General features: G+C 47.7%; 1 protein-coding gene across 2 annotated transcripts in view; it reads right to left on the bottom strand.

The window, feature by feature from the left end:
* The window catches only part of LOC101870424 (immunoglobulin superfamily member 3), a 103,305-nt gene extending 88,960 nt beyond the window's left edge, over window positions 1-14,345 (bottom strand). For both annotated transcript variants that reach the window (XM_034060225.1, XM_034060226.1), the window contains exon 1: window positions 13,929-14,345. In XM_034060225.1, the coding sequence (XP_033916116.1) occupies window positions 13,929-13,971 (43 nt within the window). In that variant the 5' untranslated portion in view covers window positions 13,972-14,345. The remainder of the gene's footprint in view (window positions 1-13,928) is intronic.
* Between the last annotated feature and the right edge of the window lie 5,414 nt (window positions 14,346-19,759).

The following is a 19,759-nucleotide window of genomic DNA, read 5'->3' as shown; positions in this document are numbered from 1 at the left end:
ATAGGGCTTGCAGGAAACCACTAGAGAAAGAGACCAAAACTGGTTATCACAAGGGCAATTTTGAAGTCAAGGAAGGTAACACTGGGTCGCGGCTGAGATGTAGAGCAGCGGGTGCTATTAAGAAAACCTTTGCAAAATAAATCACAGAGACAGACTAAACTGGCAGAGAGCTGGGAGGCAAGAGCTCCAGACAGAGTATCCCATGGGGTTTGCAGAGGATAGAGCAGCTGCTGAAGGAGGAGGGGATAAAGCAGCTTTGCACTGAGGCAGAGAGGCTACACATAGCAAAGCAAAGGACAGAGACAAGGAAAAATGAGCTGGGACCCTTAAAGCAAATAAAAAGGTTAGAAAGTCCACCCTTGTGAAAAGCATGGAGAAAAAGAGGAGTACAGAGCAAATCCACAGGTAAAGGCAAGCTCATTTGCATGCCAGTCCTCTTTGTAAAGTCAGTAAGGTTAAAGGAGCAAGTGTGATGGTGGAGAAGGGGCTATCCACGCTAGGGGGATACCAGTACCATTGGTGATGTTCGAGAGGGCAGGAGAAGTTAGAGCATTTATGAGGACAAAGCAGAGGGAAGGACCCGAGTGCTCTCAGAGACAGAGATGCTGGTGCAGTCAGGGGACTCATGCCAGCTTCAAGCCACTGCATGACAGCAGAGCAGAGGCAGCAGATGGTGGGGCCGGGACATGGGAGAGATGGTGGAAAAAGTGTCCCAGGGGGGCGCGGGCAGATGCCACTGTGTCAGAGGCGTAAACAGATATGGGACACAAATACTGACAAGAAGGAGAGGTGTGGGGAGGAAATCCAAGTCTAGCGTGCAAGAAGAAAGCTGGTAAGAGGGATGGCAGGGGAAGGGAGACAGCAGAAAGATCCTGAAGGGGGAAAATGGTGTTGCTGAAAACCAAGATAAGGAAAAGCCTGGCTGGCAAGCAAAGTACCTTGCTATGGCATGTGTGATCTAGGCACAGGAAAGAAGGATCCTGGACTAACCAATAGCACTTGCTGAATGAGAGGGGCCCCAGCTGTTGCCGCAAAGACAAGAACTACAGATGCAATGGAGAGGGGAACATGACCTTAATGACCACAGTCTCACTTGATTATGGAGTCTGGAAAAAGCTGTAAACTGGATTTTTTTAGGATTACAGCATCAGTTCAGCAACACCACACCTTGGGCACAAGTCCAAATGCTCTCTTGTCTCCCAGAGCAACACATCTCAACACCCACGTGATGAGATGGGGCAGCACAGCCCAAGAGATGCTCCAAAGGCGATACAGCCAGACCAGCAAGAACAGACTTGCCCCTTTGTAGGGCTGAAGGTTTACCAGAAGGCCTGAAAGAAAGCAGACTCCCACTTTCTATACAGAGATTATGTGTCTGAAGGTGACTAAACAGCATTTGTCACTAAACAAAAAATCTTCCCCATTCAACTGAGAAAAGGTAGCAGGGGAGAGGTGGAGGTAAACCCTTTCTTAGCTGATACACCACACTGAGCGTCCTCCTGCATATATTCACCAGTGCAGCAGTTTTTATCTTCAGCTACTTACTTAGCAGAGCCTAGTCCCCTCCAATCAGGGACTTAAGGAAAGGCTTATATAGCTACCAGGGAGGAAGGCTTTTTATTTATCTGATTTCAGCATGCCCAAGTCATCAGACTCTAGAGGAATTCAATTAATGAGAATAAAACTCTTGTTTGATGCAAGTCTGGAAGGGTGGGGATTTTTTTTCTGTAAATAGCTGCACTCCAGAGATTCTTAGACTGATTATAAGCCTTAACAGCGATTGACTGATACAAGCTTAACAGATACAGTAATGACACCAAAACACCACACACGCAGGTCTGGAACTGTTGCAGACTGACAGAGCTGGAGGACACCAAAGACAAGGAGAAGGGAGGAAGAGAGGGAGGGCCAGGAAGCTGGGAAGAGCATCCTCAAAGGAGCTGCTGATGCCATCCCCCCTCCTCAGTTTACTGCAGCAGACTGCATGTGAGGGTTGACACAGATTGCATTTAAGCATGAACAAGCATGGCTTGGTGAGTACCTACCCACAGCAGCTATGAAACACCACTTCCAGACAGGGAAGCAAAATTAAATGCCCTGCTCACAAGGCAACGCCAGGGCACTGCTGGTGCGTGCGCTCCTGGTACATGTCCCAGAGCACACAAAAGCCACTCCCAGCACCCAAAGCCATGGCCATCGTAGGCTGGGGAGGTGTCCCCAAGCCCACCACAGCTGTCTCCTCCATGGTGCACAAGCAGGGTCCAACCCATCTCCTGAGGCAGGACCGAGGGGCTCTGGCAAGCCCAGGGGTTGATCCCAGCATATTATATGGCAATGGGTCACAGCAGCACTGTGAAAGAGCAGGAAAGAAGTAACTGATGGCATTGCATCAGAGAGAATTCTACTCAGATAATCTGTTCCTAAGGTTGGCCAGCTGGCTTTAAGGAGAGCATAAGGAGGAACACTATAAATCACTGAATCAATAGGAACCAAATACAGGGTACAAAAATCTCTTCACATCCAAATGTTTCAAATCCTGCTGAAGACAAGCACAGCTCCCAACCCCGGCTTCCAGGCAGTACTCATCCCAGGTGATTTACCCAGTGTGTATTCAATGCACAGTTCACTAAAATCTGCATGGCTATATCCAGGCAGGAGACCAAACACTCATAATTTCCTTAAACACCTCCTAGCTACACTGCTCTGACAAAAGCAACCAGAGGCATCCCGTACCATTATATACCCAAGAAAACAGAAACTCCAGCTCTCTTACTAAACTCCCTTACTAAACACAGCAAGTGAGCAAGAGGGAGGAAACAGAGGCTGAACCAGCCAGAATCCATCAGCTGGTTAGGACAGCACTAGTAATAGCTCCTGGCTGTATACTTGGGAACAACACGTAGGTGTTTCTATACTCCACTTACACAGAAACCTCAGGAACTGTTCCTCCTCTTCCCTAAGGGAGACTCAAGACATTTGAGGTTTAACAACTGCAACAAACAGTCTCCTCTTACAAGAGAAAACATTCAGGAACAAGATAACAAGAGAGACAGTTACTGAAACAGGATGAAAACATGAAGAAAGCCTCTGGGGTCTAAGCACTGCCCTAATGACTGCAGACTGCAACTCAGAAAATCTGAATTCGAGTATATGGCTCTCATCATTACTTGCAGATCAAACAGGAATGCCATGATGCAAATCTTGCTGCCTGCAAGAGAGGTAATCTAAGCCACCATTTGTGAGCAACCTGCTAGCAACGCCACAGCCCCTGCAAGCACAAAGAGATATAAATCTGCAAATGCCCTTGATCTTGCATTCATTTCCCAGTAGATTACTGTGCTGAACCCAAACATCACTACTATTCTGTTTGGGGGACTTGAGGGCACACTCCTTATTACATTTGAAAAGGCAAGGGAATATATTCTCTATTCAAATTTGATTGCAGACATGGGAGATGGGCTCAAAAAAAGGACTAGAAGGGGAAGTAATGCCAGCTATACTCCTTTCAAACAGTGTTAAGAACAGTATTTTAATTATTTCACAGCCAAGAGGTATAGCAGCTCTACAATGCCAAGTCAAAATTAGCAGATACGTTTTGCCTGTACACTAGAAAAGAATGTGGATGCTAAACCCATTACAGACAAAGTGTCATCAGAGCAAAGAAGGTAAAAATAGCAAAGTTATCTGTAAGATGACTAAGCAAATGGATTTTCAAAAATATGCTTTCAACTACGACACCCTTTTCTTAGAGCTGTATACATCCGCTTAGTTTTGTTAATTTCTCAGTTCTTGCTTTTGATCATTTATTTTTGGCCTCCCGCTAGCACACTTCCCCAGAAGCCTCACTTCACCCTACCCACACTCAAGATTCAAATCCACATATGGAGGACGATTTAGAAACTGATGCTGATCACCCCAGTAATGACAGAGAACCTCTAATGCAGCACTTTCAGGATCATGTATATGCATTTCTTCTGTATCTGTCCATTCTCATTTTTGCCCCTTCCTCATCACCCCCATCTACCTCAGGGGTCTCCATGGCTCCACTGGCAACTTCCAGACCTAATGGATCCCCTTTTCTCACCCAACCCTTGCTCCCATCATTTTTCAGCTGAGAAACGGCCCACCTCTTTTTCAGGCCATCCCCAGCTCCCAGAGGAGGAAGACAGATATTGCTACCTCAGGAACAGCAATGGTGAGAAGAAATGGGAGCAGCAGAGCCAGGTCCTGCTCCTGCAGCTGGGATGGGAGCCACAACCCATAGCGTTTCTCCCACATGTGCTGCCAGAGGCAAGGCCGCTGGCCTCAGCTACCACCACGTGCCTCTGGGCGTCTCCCTCTCTTCCACCAACACCCAGATGCCTCTGTGAAGAAAACTACCCTTTCCTCAGATTACATCTCTTCAGGGACCTAGCTGGCCTCCACACAAGCTGCAATCGCTGGTAGTCTACATTTCTGAGGTAACAGCAGTAGCTGGTGCTTGGCCAAGCCTCCCAAGTCATTCCTTTGCCATGCCAAAGCCCTGTGCATGGCTCCAGCTCCTTCTCACACAGGGATGGGTACCTGACAGCACCCCAGAAAGCCAACTCCTGCTCCAATCCCTGCCAAGAACCCAGCCCTCCTGCTCCAGCAGCCGAGCATAAGGCCCTGGGCTGCTCTTCTCAGCAAGCAGGTTTCCAAGGCTCAAACCCATTACCTTGAGATCATTAGGATGCTTTTAGTAACGTATCCCAGTGGATCTGCTAGAGCAGCCATTAGGTGTTTGATACACAGTAAATCTTCCCTCATGCTCTCCTCTCTCACCCTACATCTTTCTCCAAAACAAGCCAGCCAGAAGACAGGGACAGACTAAACTACACAAGTTTGTGATCCAGATGAGAGCCAGTAGGGTGGCACTAGCTCAGCATGGACAACCCTCTAAGAAGAGATGACAGACATCTCCAAGACTAACTCCTTGCCCACCCTAATGCTACCCCAATGCCTCAGGGCTGTCGCACGTGGCCTTACCACATTCGCCAATTAAAAACCAACCACGCATTTGCTGCCACCTTCTAACCTGCAAAGCCTGCCATAAAAAAAGTCAGCCTGAGCACCAGGGCCAGGCTGCTGCAGTAAATATCAGGTTTAAATATCTGCAGTATCCAAGTAACTGCTGCAGTAAGCATTGTCCGTTCTTCACATGGTGGCTGCAGGGCAGCAAGGGTCCTCTGCCAAGCTCCCTGGGAGCTCCCAAGCCAAAGCAAACCAAGGGCAAACCTGTGTGCACAGCAACTGGCAGCCTTCATTCTTCATTTTTGCAAAGTTATTCCATTTAAAAGGGGTGATCTCCCATGACTTGCCCCACAAAGGCACAGAAGCTGCAAGATTTTAGCCTCACCTCTCCCACCTTCAGCAGCAGCAGGAGGTGTACCTGATTTCAAGCACATCATTGGAGAGCTCTTGCTATGGAGGGGAAAGGGGTTATCCTGCAGCTGTAGAGGGACACTGCAGGTACAAGTGGAAAATTCAAGAGGAGTGAATGGGGTGTAAAAGCAGCACAAGCAAGGAAAGAACAAAACAAAACAAGACATCTCAGGCAGGACTTAAACACATGCAAGAATGCAGACACTGGACAACCTCTAACCCTCTGCAGCACAAGCACCCAAAGCTGATCTCTGATCCCTACTCACATGCAGGGCACCTGAAGCTGATCTTATTCAAGTCTGCCTTATTTACAGCAGAAAGGAGCGAGTGCTTGGTGACTTAAAGCATTTGGCAGCTACACACTCTGGATTAGATTTAACTGCCAGCTAGCTCATGGCATGGGACTGATTAAATGTAACAGCTCCTTACATGCCAGTGACCCATAGATAAACTGTGCCGCTGTAACACTAACAGCTGGAACGAATCACAGCAGCTCCGAATTACATTCACGTGGGTTATGTCTCATGAATGCAATGGGGTGGCAAGGAGCAGCTCGTCCCATTCATGTAGGATAAGTGAGAGACCTTGTGCAGGTAAGTAACACCACAGAGCACAAAGTAAAAAAATCGATTTTCTTTCTTTCCCAACACCAAGAGTGAAATCAATCAGGGCATAACAATCTCTTCCATACTATGCTCCCAACATGTGTAAGAAAAAAGCAGCCTGCTTGCTTAATGGCAGCATGCAAAACCTCAGCTCTAACACTGCACTTCTCCAACAAACCACCCATGACACCTTTTAAACCGCTCTCTCTACTTCAAAAAGATGAGAGCAGAGACAGAGCAACCTGCCTACAATTATATCACCAGTGAGAAGAAAGCACTAGAATTTGCATGCTGTGACTCCTGCCAGATAACGCTGCAGGCATAAAGGTCAAACCCTTCAGCAGGAGCTCTTAAGATACTGTCTGCAGGCCACAGGCAGTCAGTAGAAAGCTGGAAGATGGCACAGGGCCAGCCCAGTTTCTCTTGGTATCCATGCTCTTCATTGCAAAGCACCTTAGTACCAGGCAGGGCAGTTAAGCAATCGTCCCCTGCAAGACAGAGCAAACACCCCTCCTCTATAATGAGATTAGACAGCAGAACAGGAACATGGGATACAGGAATCTCCAGGAGAGGAAAAGCAAAGCCTGACAGAGTATTCAGGAGGTGGAAGAAGCTGAGGACCAAGGAAAACAAAACGAGTAAATGGTGAGACTGTGGCTTTTTGCTAAATGGAGTAGATTCTAGGGAAGGAGATCTAGCTTTGCCTAGGATTTCTGTATCTGCCCCCCACCCCCAAACAGTAATATGTTTACATGCACTGTCAAATACATGCACAGCCAATATGTCTGCTCTGAGACTTTCTGTGATTGTATGAGAAGGGAGGGAGCAGAAAGCACTGAGCCAGCGAGATGAAATGATACAGTGAGAGGGGGCAGAGTACTTTGAAAGCATACCGAAGATAAATGCATTCAGATAATTGCTTAGAAAGGAATAAATATTAGTAAGTACTATAATTACCTTGAACACTTTACAAAGCTGTAAGAAGAATCATGACTAGAAGAAGAGCTGGCACACATGCTCATTGGGAGCTCCTATTTTAAGTCAGTAAGAAGGAACCAACAAGGCTCGACACCCAGGTTGGTAATTTCAGCCTGGCAGCCAGCCACAGCCCTTTGGCTAGATTCTAGGTACTGGGTAACTTGAGTTAATAAGTGCCAGATTTCAGCAGTACAGTCTTCTGGAGTAAAGAGCCTCTGGACGACTTCTGGCAACAAGTACCTGCCACCTACTGTGGCTCTTACTCAAGGTCCAGCTATGCTTTCAGAGGGATTTGGAGGAACCTAGGCAGGTTCCTACATCCTTGGTGATGATGCTGAATGGAGACAAGATTCATCCAAGAAGTCAAAAATCACAATTTATCTAAGCAGCCAAATCTTGATACCCATGCCGTAATGAGGGATCAGAACTCTTCTTGCCCTGAGAGGCAAACAAAAACTCTTGCTTTTTTGGGCTTTTTTCAAGCCTCCATTTCTCTAAAAGCTTCCAAAAGCATCCATTTCACACAGCAGCATGGGTCAGTGCTGAGGTCCCCTCAAACCCAAAACACATATTTAGCAATACAGAGTCCATAGAAAACACATCTACCTCACCCTGTGCTCCCAGCTCCCTTTGACAAGCTTATCGACTTCCATACAAAGCCTAAAAGCTATAGAAGTGGCAATGTCCTCAGGCAGACAGATCACGGCTGCAGCAAGAGGGGAAAAATGACCATCAAGAAAGCAAAAAAAACAAAATAATCCCCAAAAAACTCAGATGCATCACCCATTGCCTGCTCTTCTCCCTGTAATCATGGCAACTCCAGAAGGGAATGTATTTGCTTTAGTGCAAAGCTATTTGGTTTTGTGTGTGGAGTAGGGAACACCAAGCAAACAACACTGATTCCAAACTTCTGCCACTAGTTAAAGCAAAACAAAACCTAGCAGTTGAAATCACCTCCGATCATGTCAGACCTGATGAGCTGACAAAAGCAAACCCAGAATCCCAAACCAAACAACCAGTATCAGTGTAATGCTCAGCAGTGCTAATGGCTGTGCAGCTGTCCAGTGGCATATGCTCTGGATACCAATTGTTTCTGCTATCCCAATGGGGCCAGCTTTGAGGCCATACACTGCACAGGTATCTCTCCCACACTTCAGCAGCAGTCTCAGCCCTTCCTGGCTGGCAAAGGCTTACAATTGTCAAGATCAAAAAAGCCAGGAGAAGCGCTAGATGTTTTCTTGAGTCCCAAATGGAATCAATACCTTGGTAGGAAACAAGAAGTCAGCCAAGATGGTGGCAAGTACGCCACTCAGGAATAAGATAATAAATACAGATGATCCTCTCTGTTTCTTCTGTGCTTGTGAGTCTTTGACGCTTTAAAAGCTATGAGTGTTGTGGAAGGCCCAGTATTCAGTAAGATCCATCCTCCTAAGCCTGTTCTCATTTATCTTTCTTACCAGTTAGGTTAATCTTCCTTCTCCTCCTAGCACTTTCCCTTGGCTCATCTTTTCTGCACTTCACTGCACCCAGCAAGAGCGGGAAGCAGGCCTGGAACCACTAAGGAACCACCAGCAGTGGTAAAATCGGACAGAAGAAGCCACAGGAGGGTGCAGGCAGTGGCTTCAGCCAGAAGCTGCAGATTAAACACTATGCAGGGCAGAGCAGGCAGCCTCTGTCAGGAGCCGGTATCAGTTTAGAAAGTGGCTGCAGTCAAATACTGGACTCGTCACTTGTTTGGCAGAGCTGAGCAACCAGTCACACACCCCAGACCAATGGTACTGAGGCCCCACTGCATGAACAGCAATCCAAGGAAACCTAGCCAAATTAATTCACTGTGCCCTCCAGCCACCTGCCTGCACAGCAGCCCTCCCTTCCCCTGGGCACCCATAAACATCTGCAGGGCCATGTGAAAACCAGAACTACCTTCAAGTCAGATGAGTCCTCCACAATCCCTCTATGTATTTTCTGATTTTGACAAGTTCTCAAACCAAGCAAGTCCCTCCAACCCATTCCTCACATGAGCTCCCTGGCCTGCATCCTTCTCTCCCCATGCCAGGCAGGAACTAGACTGGGACAAGTCCTTTCAGAAACTGCTCTGCTTTTTAGTGTTTGTGCAAGCGCCTATGCAGCAACAGTGTGAGCCCTGAGTGTCAAAGCCTCTCCCTTCTCGAGAAAAGCTTCCCATCACACAGCTGAGATAGTCTTTTTTTTTTTTTGGCTAATGTTCAATTATTTACTGAAATATGACTTTAGCAGCAGCTAGAAAGGCAAAATTTCCTCTTGTCTCATTGCCATTTCCTAATTAAACCTCCTAATGACAAAAAGCTTATTAACATACATTACTGGAAGCATGTTCTTAGCATGCTGATGGACACAGGGTGTGCAACAGGTTAGAGCTCATATATGCACACAGACATCCTACACTCACTGAAGGCAGCCGCACACCCGATTTCTCTGTGTTGCAATTTGATCAAACCCTACTTTGTCAGGAAAGGCTCCATTTTAGCCTCTCCATAGTCGATAAGAAACAGATGCTAAATGTCTCCTAACATTTGACCAGAGAACTATTCCTTAAGAGGATTTTATATGACTAGGAAAGAGATGCCAATATAAAAACAGAGTCAAAACCAATTTAGTGGGTTATCATTAAGGAGTATTTAGCAACTTGAAAGCCAGAGGCAAATCTCAATACTGCAGTTTTCCATACACTGGCTGGAGAGCCTAAATGTCCTTGATATCAGCAGAAAAGTCAATTCATAAGAAGTGGAACCCTAGCAACAAGAATAAATCCCAATCCTGCTTGAAAAGCTGTGAGTTTCTGGGCAGGGTCTGCAGATCAGTAACAATCAGACAATACAGAGTACTCTTTCGGCTTACAGCACTCTGATTCATCTAAGTTAAACCATCTAAAATACCTCTGGCTTCATAGTAGACTGTATAACCTTTAGGTCAATGGCTGAATCCATGACTGGTTTTGCAGGGGTAAGAAGGAAGCCAAGAAAGACAAAAGGAAGCACTTTTCTTTTAAAGTTTTAACGAAAAAGCAGTTTCCTGGTCCAAAAAATTCAGTAAGCCTCTCAACACAGAAGCAATGCTCTCATTATGACCCTCTTTCTTTCACCTACTCCCCGTGGCCTGCAGAACTGTTTATTCTGCCTTTCACTTTATATAATGGGTCTGGTAAAAGCGTTCAAAGCACACATTCGATTTACGATAAAAACTGCTTTAATAAAGACATCTAACTTGACGGAAGGTCAACTAAAAGATGACAATTAGCATAAACCAAAACCTCCTGTGTAAATAAACAGGATCTGCAGGAGCCTCAGGATGTCAGGCAGTCTGGCCAAGACTGCAGGGAGCAAGTCACCCCATGAAGAATTACATCTGGGGATGTGTAAGAGCGGAGCCTGCCAGCCCGGCACCAATAGCTGCATTCGGCAAACTCAGAGAGCCAGCTGAACCACATGCAGAAATGAGGCAGCAGCCAGGGCCACCCATTCTCCAAAAGAAGCAGAGCCAAAGGCCAATCCATCACCCTTGGGATCAGTCCAGGTCCGGCACTGCACAGTGACCTAGAGGCAGCAAGCACAAGGATGAGGGTGGCACGACAGGCTTGCAAAACAAAGCTTGCAGCAGAGGGCTTTGGGCAGACACAGATGGAGAAAGCACGATCTTGGCCACTGTTGCTAACAATGCATGGACGAGCAGATGAGGCACCAGCAACATTCCTGGGCTGCTAGCTTTGGTAAACAAAAACAACCCCAAACACTGAGTCTGCAACACCCACCCTGTCAATCTCTTTGCCTTTACCCCTCCAGCCAAGCAGCCTTCAGCTCTAGTGCGCCTAGGCTTGTGTGTCAGCCCCATACGGACCCCCTCAACCCCTGTGCCCACAGAGGCAGCAGAAGAGCAGGAGCATGTGACAGCTGACACCTGACAGCCAAACAATTGAGCAGCAGTCAACTGCTGCTTCCCAGCCAGCACCCCTTCCCCTCCAAGAGACAGGCCTTCAAGATGCTCCCTTCTTTCTTCAAGAGTCACTTCTGTATCATTATTTCACTCCAACACACCATTTACAAGTGAGCTGCAGTTTCAAGACCTTATGCAGGCTCTACACCCCTCTAGGAATCACAAATAAATCACCAATTACTATGCAGAGAGAGGAAGAGGGTAATGAGTCTATGTACACATATACATATGCAATGTTTGAACACAAAGAGCTGTAAATTGCATTTATAGGTGGTATACTGGAGACTCCAAGAGACTCAAAAGCTGAACTATTCATAAACCAGTCACTGACATGAATGAATTCAGTATTCTCCAGAAGCCTATTGTGTTTCCTATATATTACACTATAAATATGAGGAGTATCATACTTTGCATCCTTGCAAAATAAAGAAGGTAAATCTTGAAACTACACATAGGATTAGCACTGGCTGGCACAACTATTAATGGTCTCATCGCTGCATGAGGATTTACAGCACTTGCTCTATTTTCCCATTTTGTACTTGCTGTGATGAAGTGCCACTTGTTTAAAGAATCCTGTAACAAACACTGCAGCAAGAGGGGAAAAACCAGCAGAGATCTACAAATGTTACACCCACATGCCAGATGTGGGTTTTCAAACCCTGGTTTTGTAGTTACTTGGATTCTTGTAACTAGCTAATACCTGATATGTTATATTAAATCATCCACTGGCTCTTTCCACAACCACAATTCCTCTTTCAGTGACTCTAATGAGTTTGCAAAAGGAAAAGGAAAAACTGAGTTATATTTCTTTTTTCTGGATACACAACCTATAGTTGAGTATATTTTAGCACTATCATTACTTTTTTGGAAAGCAACAGTCCTTTTCTAGCCAGTCAGTGATTTATGTTACAAAATAATGCCTTGTACTCCAGCGTCTTCCCATCAAGTCAAATGATGTCTCAGTTTTACAAACAGCAACATAAAGCACTTCTGTAGACCTTGAGGTTTTGAGGCACAGTCACACATCCCTAGTTTTGTTAAAATCAGCAGCTGGGCAAATGCAAATCAATTGTCTCAAGAAACCCAGGTGAAAAATACCATAAGAAAACTAACTCCAAGCATGCACATGGTATGCTTCCTACCATTAACAACAATCCCACATTTGACACAAGGAGGCCAGCACAATGTTTTTATGAACTAGGGATTTAGGTACCAATTCTTCAAGTGACAGAAGGCACCTCGCAGTTCACCCCCAACCCAGGGAGGGCAAAGGCACACCAGAGCCAGCTTTAGGTAAAACCCAGAAAGCCAGCGCCTGCTCTCAGCGAGTCAGGGCAGCCTTGGCAGCTGGTCTGGCAGTGGTGTTAGCACAGACACAGGGTGTCCAGCCCAGGCCTGGCCAGTCCCACTTCTGTACCGCTGGAGGAAGCCTTCAGCAGGACGATGGATGCCCTCTGCTGCTATGCTGCTGCATCAGCTTCGGAGCAGCGTAAAGGAAACGAGCCCCTCGCTCACTCCTTCCATATTAGGAAGACTTAATCCACAACGATATAATTGTTCTTCAACAAGAGAGACTGAGCACACAAAGCCAAGGCAGCAAGCGACTCCCATTCATCTACACCCATCTTGTGGGCTACAACAGACCACTTGCACTCATGAAGCTAAATCATCCTGGATAAACTTAGCTTTCAGATAGCTTTTTTCAGGGAAGCCAAGGAAGAAAGCTACTGATTAAGGGAACTTTGAACCTTCTCCAAAACCATTTCAAAGAGTCATCTCTCTCTCTCTTCCTAAAGACAGACAGCATGAAAAACCACACATGCAAATTAGAGACATAGAAGCACGTTGCAATTCAAGTGAAGATGTTGTTTCCAAATTGGCAGAGCAGGTATGTGACAATTCTTCAGACAGTCCAACAGCAGCCTTCCTCTTCTTCCCTCAATAGCATTAATGGCAGCAGAAAATCTTACCAATGAATTGCAAACCAAAACAACTCCAAAGCTGCTCTGTACATACACAGGCAGAAAGCAGTGTGACGGTTCTGCACTGTATTTACCACAAACGTTCCTATCAACTCCTCAATCCTAAACCAGACACATGGGCTGCTGCAAGAGATTTAAGAGACATTTTAATTGCCTTCTATTCTGCTTTTCCCAAATTTGTAGGAAGGGATCTTGCATTGCTACAGCACCTCTCACCCAGCAACGGGGTCCCTTCCAGAGTACTTTACAGAACTGTCTACAGTCACCTCCTCGGCAGGTACTTATGGGATGGGACGAAGACACACGTTTAACGGTTCACAGGGTACAAAACGCTGGCAGAAAGAGACTGCAGGAGGAGTTCGGCGAGACAGCACAAAGCACTCAAACTGCATTTTACGACAGCAGGGACTGCCTTCCCTCGACATTTACACGTAGTCTTCGAGAGCCGAGGACTTTGTTTCCGCAGCCTACCTTACCCCCAGGCACTTCCTCTGCCTTCACTGTGCAAGCTCAAGACCTACCCGGGACTCCCGACCCTTATCGTGCCCTTCCGAGCCGCCGATTCCTGATCCCCTCACGGAGCAGCCCCGGTGGCTGCTCAGCGTCCTAAGGTGATGTCGGAGCTCGGAGCGCTGGAGGTGCCGTGCCCTGCCCTGCTCGACCCCGACACTCCCACGGCCCAGCCGCCAGCTCCGGCCGGACGCTGCACCGCTCCCCGGGGCTCGGCGGGGGATGGTTACGGGGGTGTCGCAGGTGAAGCAGAAACACCGACTTATTTTATTTATATATTTAAATATATATTTATTTATTCATTCCCCCTCCTCCCTCCGACTGCAGGAACGCAGCGGGCAGTGACAACTCCGGGGAGGTGTTGGGTATTTTCGGCAGGGGTGACCCTCCGGGAAGCCCTGCGAGGTAGGACACCCGCCCCGCTCGGGGGGGCCCCGTCCCGTCCCGTCCCATCCCTCCCCCTCCGCCTCCCGCCACTTACCGAGCAGGAGGAGGGAGGCGAGCTGCGGTCTCATGGTCCGCATGGCTGCCGGGAAGCGGGGCGGCAGCCTCCCTTACCTCCCTCCGCGGGGAGCCGCGGGGCGCCGGCTCCCGGGACAGGCGTCGCGCCGGGCCCGGTGGCACAAAGGGAAGGCGGCGGGGCCGGCACGGGGAGGCGCCAAGGCAGGCGGGGGCATCGCCCCCACAGCGAGGCGGCCGCCGCGCCTCCCCTCCCCGCTCCGCGCCGACAGTTCCCTGGGGAGAGGCGGGGGAAGGGGAGAAAGCGAGTCTGGTCCGAAAAACAATAAATACCGGATGAGAGGAGGGTTGTGCGCACAGAGCAGCAACAGAAAACCCCACCCCGAAAAGTTACAACAATAAGCGGGGAGCTGTGCCCACGGCACGCCGCCCTCACCTGCCCGCCCCACCGCCCGCCCGGCGCTGCCGCCGCCGCGGGGTGCCCGGCGCTTCCTCCGCGCAGACTAACTCCTCCCCTGGCCCGCCCCGCCGCCACCGACCGCTCCCCCCTCCTTACCCCGGGCGGCGGGAGAGAGAGGGGGATAGCGGGGCCTGAGATGCTCCTACCCCGCGGGCTCTTTTGGGATGGGGGCGTCGAGGACGAGTATGAAGCGTGGCTGTGACAGGCTGTGGCGTGGGGCGGTGGAGCCGGGCTCGGGAAAGAGCACGGGGGTAAAGCGGGTTCCTTTGTTTTAAGGGGAAGAGAGAGTCCTCGGGCGCTCCTCGGAAACCCGGCTTCTTGGGAAATGGCATAAATGCTCTCCTTTGTTCTCATGCAAACAAAAAAATAACAGCTGGGCTTTACAAGTTGCGACCAAGTCGTGACCGTCCCTCTGCGATGCGCTGTTACCGAGACCCGAATCCAGGGCGGGCGTTCACGCTCGGTTGCCAGATGTGAGCTCTCGCCATGTGCAGGCACTGCTGTGCTTGGGATGCTGCTGAGGCAGTCAACATTACAGTGTGTCAACGGCAGAAATTCATTGAAAGTACATCCAGGAAACACTGGAATGTATAAACATGGCAACACTGGGGACTGGGGTTTATGTTGTTTGTAAATAGCAGAGGAATGAGAAAGACCTTCTCCATGGCGCAGATGTTCCAACATCCTTACTAACAAAACCCCCACTGCTTGTTTGCTCACAAAAATAAGAGGCCACAAGTGACAGCAATAGCAGCGTGAGGTCCCGTTCTAGTGCTCTATTTCTGCAAGGACCCTTGGCAGGAGACCCTTGTGTCTACATATGGAGTCCCCAGTGCATCCCCTTGGTGATGCAAATACAGGAGCCCCAACCCTCCTGTGTCACAGAAAGGCAGAAACCACCATAGCTCCAAGCCATCTAAAAAAGATAGCAAGTCCTTAGAAGCTGAAGCCAGCAGAAGTCAGAAGCTGGCTGTCTAAACATATGGACTCACTTCCCAAGGTGGCTGGTGTGACAGATGCGTTGGTAGCCAGCTCCCAGTGACCCAGCAAATTCTCTTTCTGCGGGCTAATAGTGTTAAGCTGTGCCATTTGCAGAGTAGGAGGTTTAATTTGCAGCTTTGTCATGTTCTTTGAATGGAGGAGCCATGGAACAGAATAACCACAGACATACGGGAGGGAAAGGGTTAGTGTTGCATTTGCATTGAAAATGAAACTAACGCTTTAGCCCTTAAGCTTTGATTACATCAAGACTGCCTTCAAGTAAGATTTGGAAAAGAAACAGAGGTGATGATAAGAGCTAATAGAAAATACCAGTCTATTTACCTTTTCTCTTAGATGATTTGAGGGCTGAAACGTCATCCACTGGAATATTGCTCAGCTTGCTTTATGTTGTTCATGTGCAGCCTTCTTTCCAAGTCCTCATTGACAGGCCCATGAATTTCCAGAGCAGCCACCATGGGGCTACTTTGAAATAAAAACTTTCAGCATCTTTAAATGGATGCAAGACAGTTCTTCAAAAGATGCATAACGAGAGAAACAAGTAATAGCAGAAGAAAAATAAAAGGCAAATTAAGAAATACAGCACACAGGCAGGAAGAAAGCATTTTTTTCCAGGATAAACTCAATGAAAAGGAATCATTAAAGCTTGATGATACAAGGAAGCTTTTTTAGATGGTCAGGGATATAGACCACAGACCCACTACATTCCTATAGGGGTAATTTATTTCCACTTCCAGCTGAAGAGGGGGAGAAAAACAGTGGCATGATTTAGGTGAGCTCCTGGCACAGGTCAGGGACCATCTGAGAGCGCACCCCTGGTGTCTTGGCTCTGAATACATTGCTTTCACCAGTGGAGCCTGTTACAACATAATTCAAGTTGACTAGGGGATGTTCCTGTGCTGTGTGACTTTACAGTGCACAAGCCCAACAGGAGCAATAAAAATGCCCTGCAAAAATGTTATCAGCAATTCACTAAACTGACATCCTCTTCTCAGAGCTCTGGCAGGGTATTGCATTAATGCGTAGTAACAATAAAAATACAAAAAGACCATGGAAATGACATTATAGCATTATAAGACTAATCCAATTCCAGTCAAATTAGATTATAATAAGAACTCCTAAAGACTATTAATGGGAACCTGTGTTTCAAAATCTTCATCACCTTTACGGATGTTCTCCTCTCTGACCCCAATAATAAAAATAGCATGGCGTTTATGAGAGCGCCCTTCTTCAGAGGACTTCACAAACACTCTTTTGGGGAAAACATTAGCCTTGCTCTTGCATCAGTAGGGAAACTGAGGATTGGGCAGGGTGGCTTTCCTAACCCTAACTAGGCAGCCTGCCCTCCCTTGGGCTTGCCTTCAGCATTTTGAGCTCTCAAGGTGGGACTCTGGCTCCCAATGGATGTCTGTCCATCTGCACAGCTTATTCACATGATTGAACAGGAACAAACACCACAGTCACCTCAAAGACAATATCTTTTCAAGCACATGGTTACTGCAAAGCAGCTTTCCAGGAAGACAGATCTGGGCTGCCTTGTCCTCCCAGCACAACTGAATCATTCAGCAGCTCTGCCCTCAGCAGCAGCTGGATCATTTTGGTCAGGCCATGTGGTTGCTCTTTGGCAGTGGGATTGCTGCAATAGCTGGAGGCAAATGGGCGTGACTCAAGTGATGCTGATGATATACATGTTAGGTCACAACCCACACCATCATCTTTCTTGTTGCTCCCTCACTGCCAGAAGTGTGCTCAGGCTTGTTTTCCCATTGCTCTCCTCAGCAGCCAAGGATAGAGGCCGGACAGTGGAGCTCGCTTTCAGGGCAAAAGGAAAATTGTTCACTATGCTGTCATTTGCTGAGCTGCTCTGTGCTCATATCAAGTCACAGGTGATTCTTGTTGGCCCTGTTTTCTCTAGCAGGAGAAGCACAAACAGCAGGTGTCTGAAGCCTGAGCAAGAGGCAAGGCTGGGTGGCTGTTGTGCAGCCAAGGGCCAGGGTAGATGTCTCCAAACCTTTGGGCTGCCAGAGGCTGCTGTAATACAACAGCTGTGAGTGAGAGCTACATCCTTTGCCCTGGGAAATCAAAGTGATGTCAATATCCAGACTCCAGATATAATGCTCCCCAGTGTGAACAGGCTTCCCATGAGCCATGGATGAAGAGTGAAGTCAGATGATTGTCTGGCCCTCAGAGAAAAGAGGTTTGGCAGAAAAGCAACATGTATATCATGAAATAAGAATGCTGATCCTTCTTCAGGACAAAACACTGCACACCCTCAAGTACTGGACCCAGTGTCTATTTACCCCACTCCTCTTATCAGCAAGCAGGGGAGGGCCCAAGGCACAAGACAGATTTGCAGCCTTTAGGAGCAAGCAGTGACCTGCATGACTAATGGTAACAGAGTATAGCAAAAAGGGGACTGGGCTCAACCAAGCAAGGAAGGTTCCCAATTCCTTCACAAGTCAGGAGGAGTGATTTGTTCCTCTGTGCAAGGAAAAGAGATACCAGAAAATGAGGAGAGGGAGGTTTAACTGCAGTTGCAGGAGCAACTTCCTACCTGAGGGCAGCAAGTCCAGCCAGAGCTGAAGAACAGTTTAAAAGGCTGTATCCTGTACCGCTGGGAGCAGGGAGGATGCGTGTGCATCCACATCCCCCTCCTCTCAGAGGCCACCTGCGTGTTTCAGATTGAGCAATCAGAATCAAACCGTCCAGAAACAGAAAGCACTTTAAGAAACAATTGTCCTGTGTGATTTGCCCAAAATCATGCAACAAAATCCACACATTTCAGGGTGTTCTGGCTACTCAAAGCTTGAAGATGTGCTTGGGGGAAAGCCATAATCAGGCCAAAGATCTTCTGCAACACTGTAAAAGCAAGAAGAGACTCACCTAGAGCTAAAGCAGGGAGAAATGGCCAGAGCCATTTATTTTGGCTGAAACATTGCCTAAAACGTTTTCAGCAGACCTTATTTACACTGTGAAGTTCTGAACATCAGTTTCACCCAGAGGAAAAAGAAGATATTTATATTTAATGGCCAACATTTAAGCTCCTTTAGAATGAGCTGAGAGGTTGCAGTTGGAACAGAGAGGAAATCCTTAGTGCCCTGGCACAAAGCAGCAGTGCTGCCATTGCAGGGAAGCTGGCATCTGTAACTAGACTAAGGTTTTGAGTGCAGCTCAGCCTAGATTGCACCCCAGGACCAGCATGCCAGTTAATGCATGGCACCAAGGCAGTTCCCAGGCAGCTCTGTGAAGGAATTCCCATTTGTGTGCCCTGGGCAGAGGGATGAAGAGAGGGAGAAAAAGGGAGAACAAAAAAAAGCCCAAAACAACCCTGTGTAAAGATAGATCGATGCATTTCCAGATTTTCAGGACATCTGTCAGCAAGCCCCAGAGTATATGGCAGCTAATCCCTTTGCAGATTTTCTTTTAACTGTTGCTTGACAGAAGAGGATGCCATTTTTTTCATAGATGTAGCCGTGTCTGAAGTCTCACTCTGCCTGAGGTTATGATCTATCTGTGAGGAAAAACATTACACTACCAGCTTGGGAAATTACATTAGGAAAACATCTCACTAAGAAACATGAGGCAGATTCAAGCTTTGGAGTATACACAGAGCAAAAGATGTTTCCTGAAGGCAAAGAAGGCCAGAGATGAGGCAGCTACATAACTTACTCCCACCTTCTCTGACACCCCTGCTGTCTGCCTGCTCACCCCTTGGCTGGGCAAAGCCAGTGCAGGGGAGAGGGCTGGAGGGCTGGGCTGACAGTAACAGCTCTGGCTACAAACCCCTGCTAGACAACTGCAGAAGTGTTCCCACATGTCCCCTCCAGATGCAGCTGGAGCAGCAGCGCAACTTGGTGCACACTTTGGGATTTGAGAATAATGCAGAGCTCCACTGTTCCGGGCTTAATTCTCAAATACTGTGTATTGTGAAGTTGAGCTGTTGCATTGTTCCTCTGCTAAGGGCAGGCAGAAAGCAGTCCATAAGACTATTCTATACTGTAGTGGTAAAACATCTTGGTTCTGACATGAGCATGCATAAATGATGGGACAGACTGCCCTTCAGTGCCAAGAGGACCAGACTCATTAAGCATGGATGACACAGGCAAGGACCCAGGTACTCCTTGGAAAGCTGCTGAGGGCTCTACTTTATGGCCAGCTAGATCTGCAGCTGCTGCTGGGACCTTCAGAGCTTCTGTAGGCTCTGTCTGCAGTTCAAGCAGGAATGAACACATTGGTTTTCTGCTTTCTAATCCTACTTACCAAAATCAAGCCCAACTCCCAGTTTTGTGCTGTTTTGATGGCTAATTCAGAACTCCCCACATTTTGAATGTGTGCCAGAATAAGGCAAGTGAGTAAAAGGTTAACTTCGGGCCTCATGATCACTGATGGAATAC

Source organism: Melopsittacus undulatus, chromosome 2, assembly GCF_012275295.1.
Source record: "Melopsittacus undulatus isolate bMelUnd1 chromosome 2, bMelUnd1.mat.Z, whole genome shotgun sequence".
NCBI lineage: Eukaryota > Metazoa > Chordata > Aves > Psittaciformes > Psittaculidae > Melopsittacus > Melopsittacus undulatus.
Note: the sequence above shows the minus strand (reverse complement) of the source record. Positions and strands in the feature narration are given on the sequence as shown.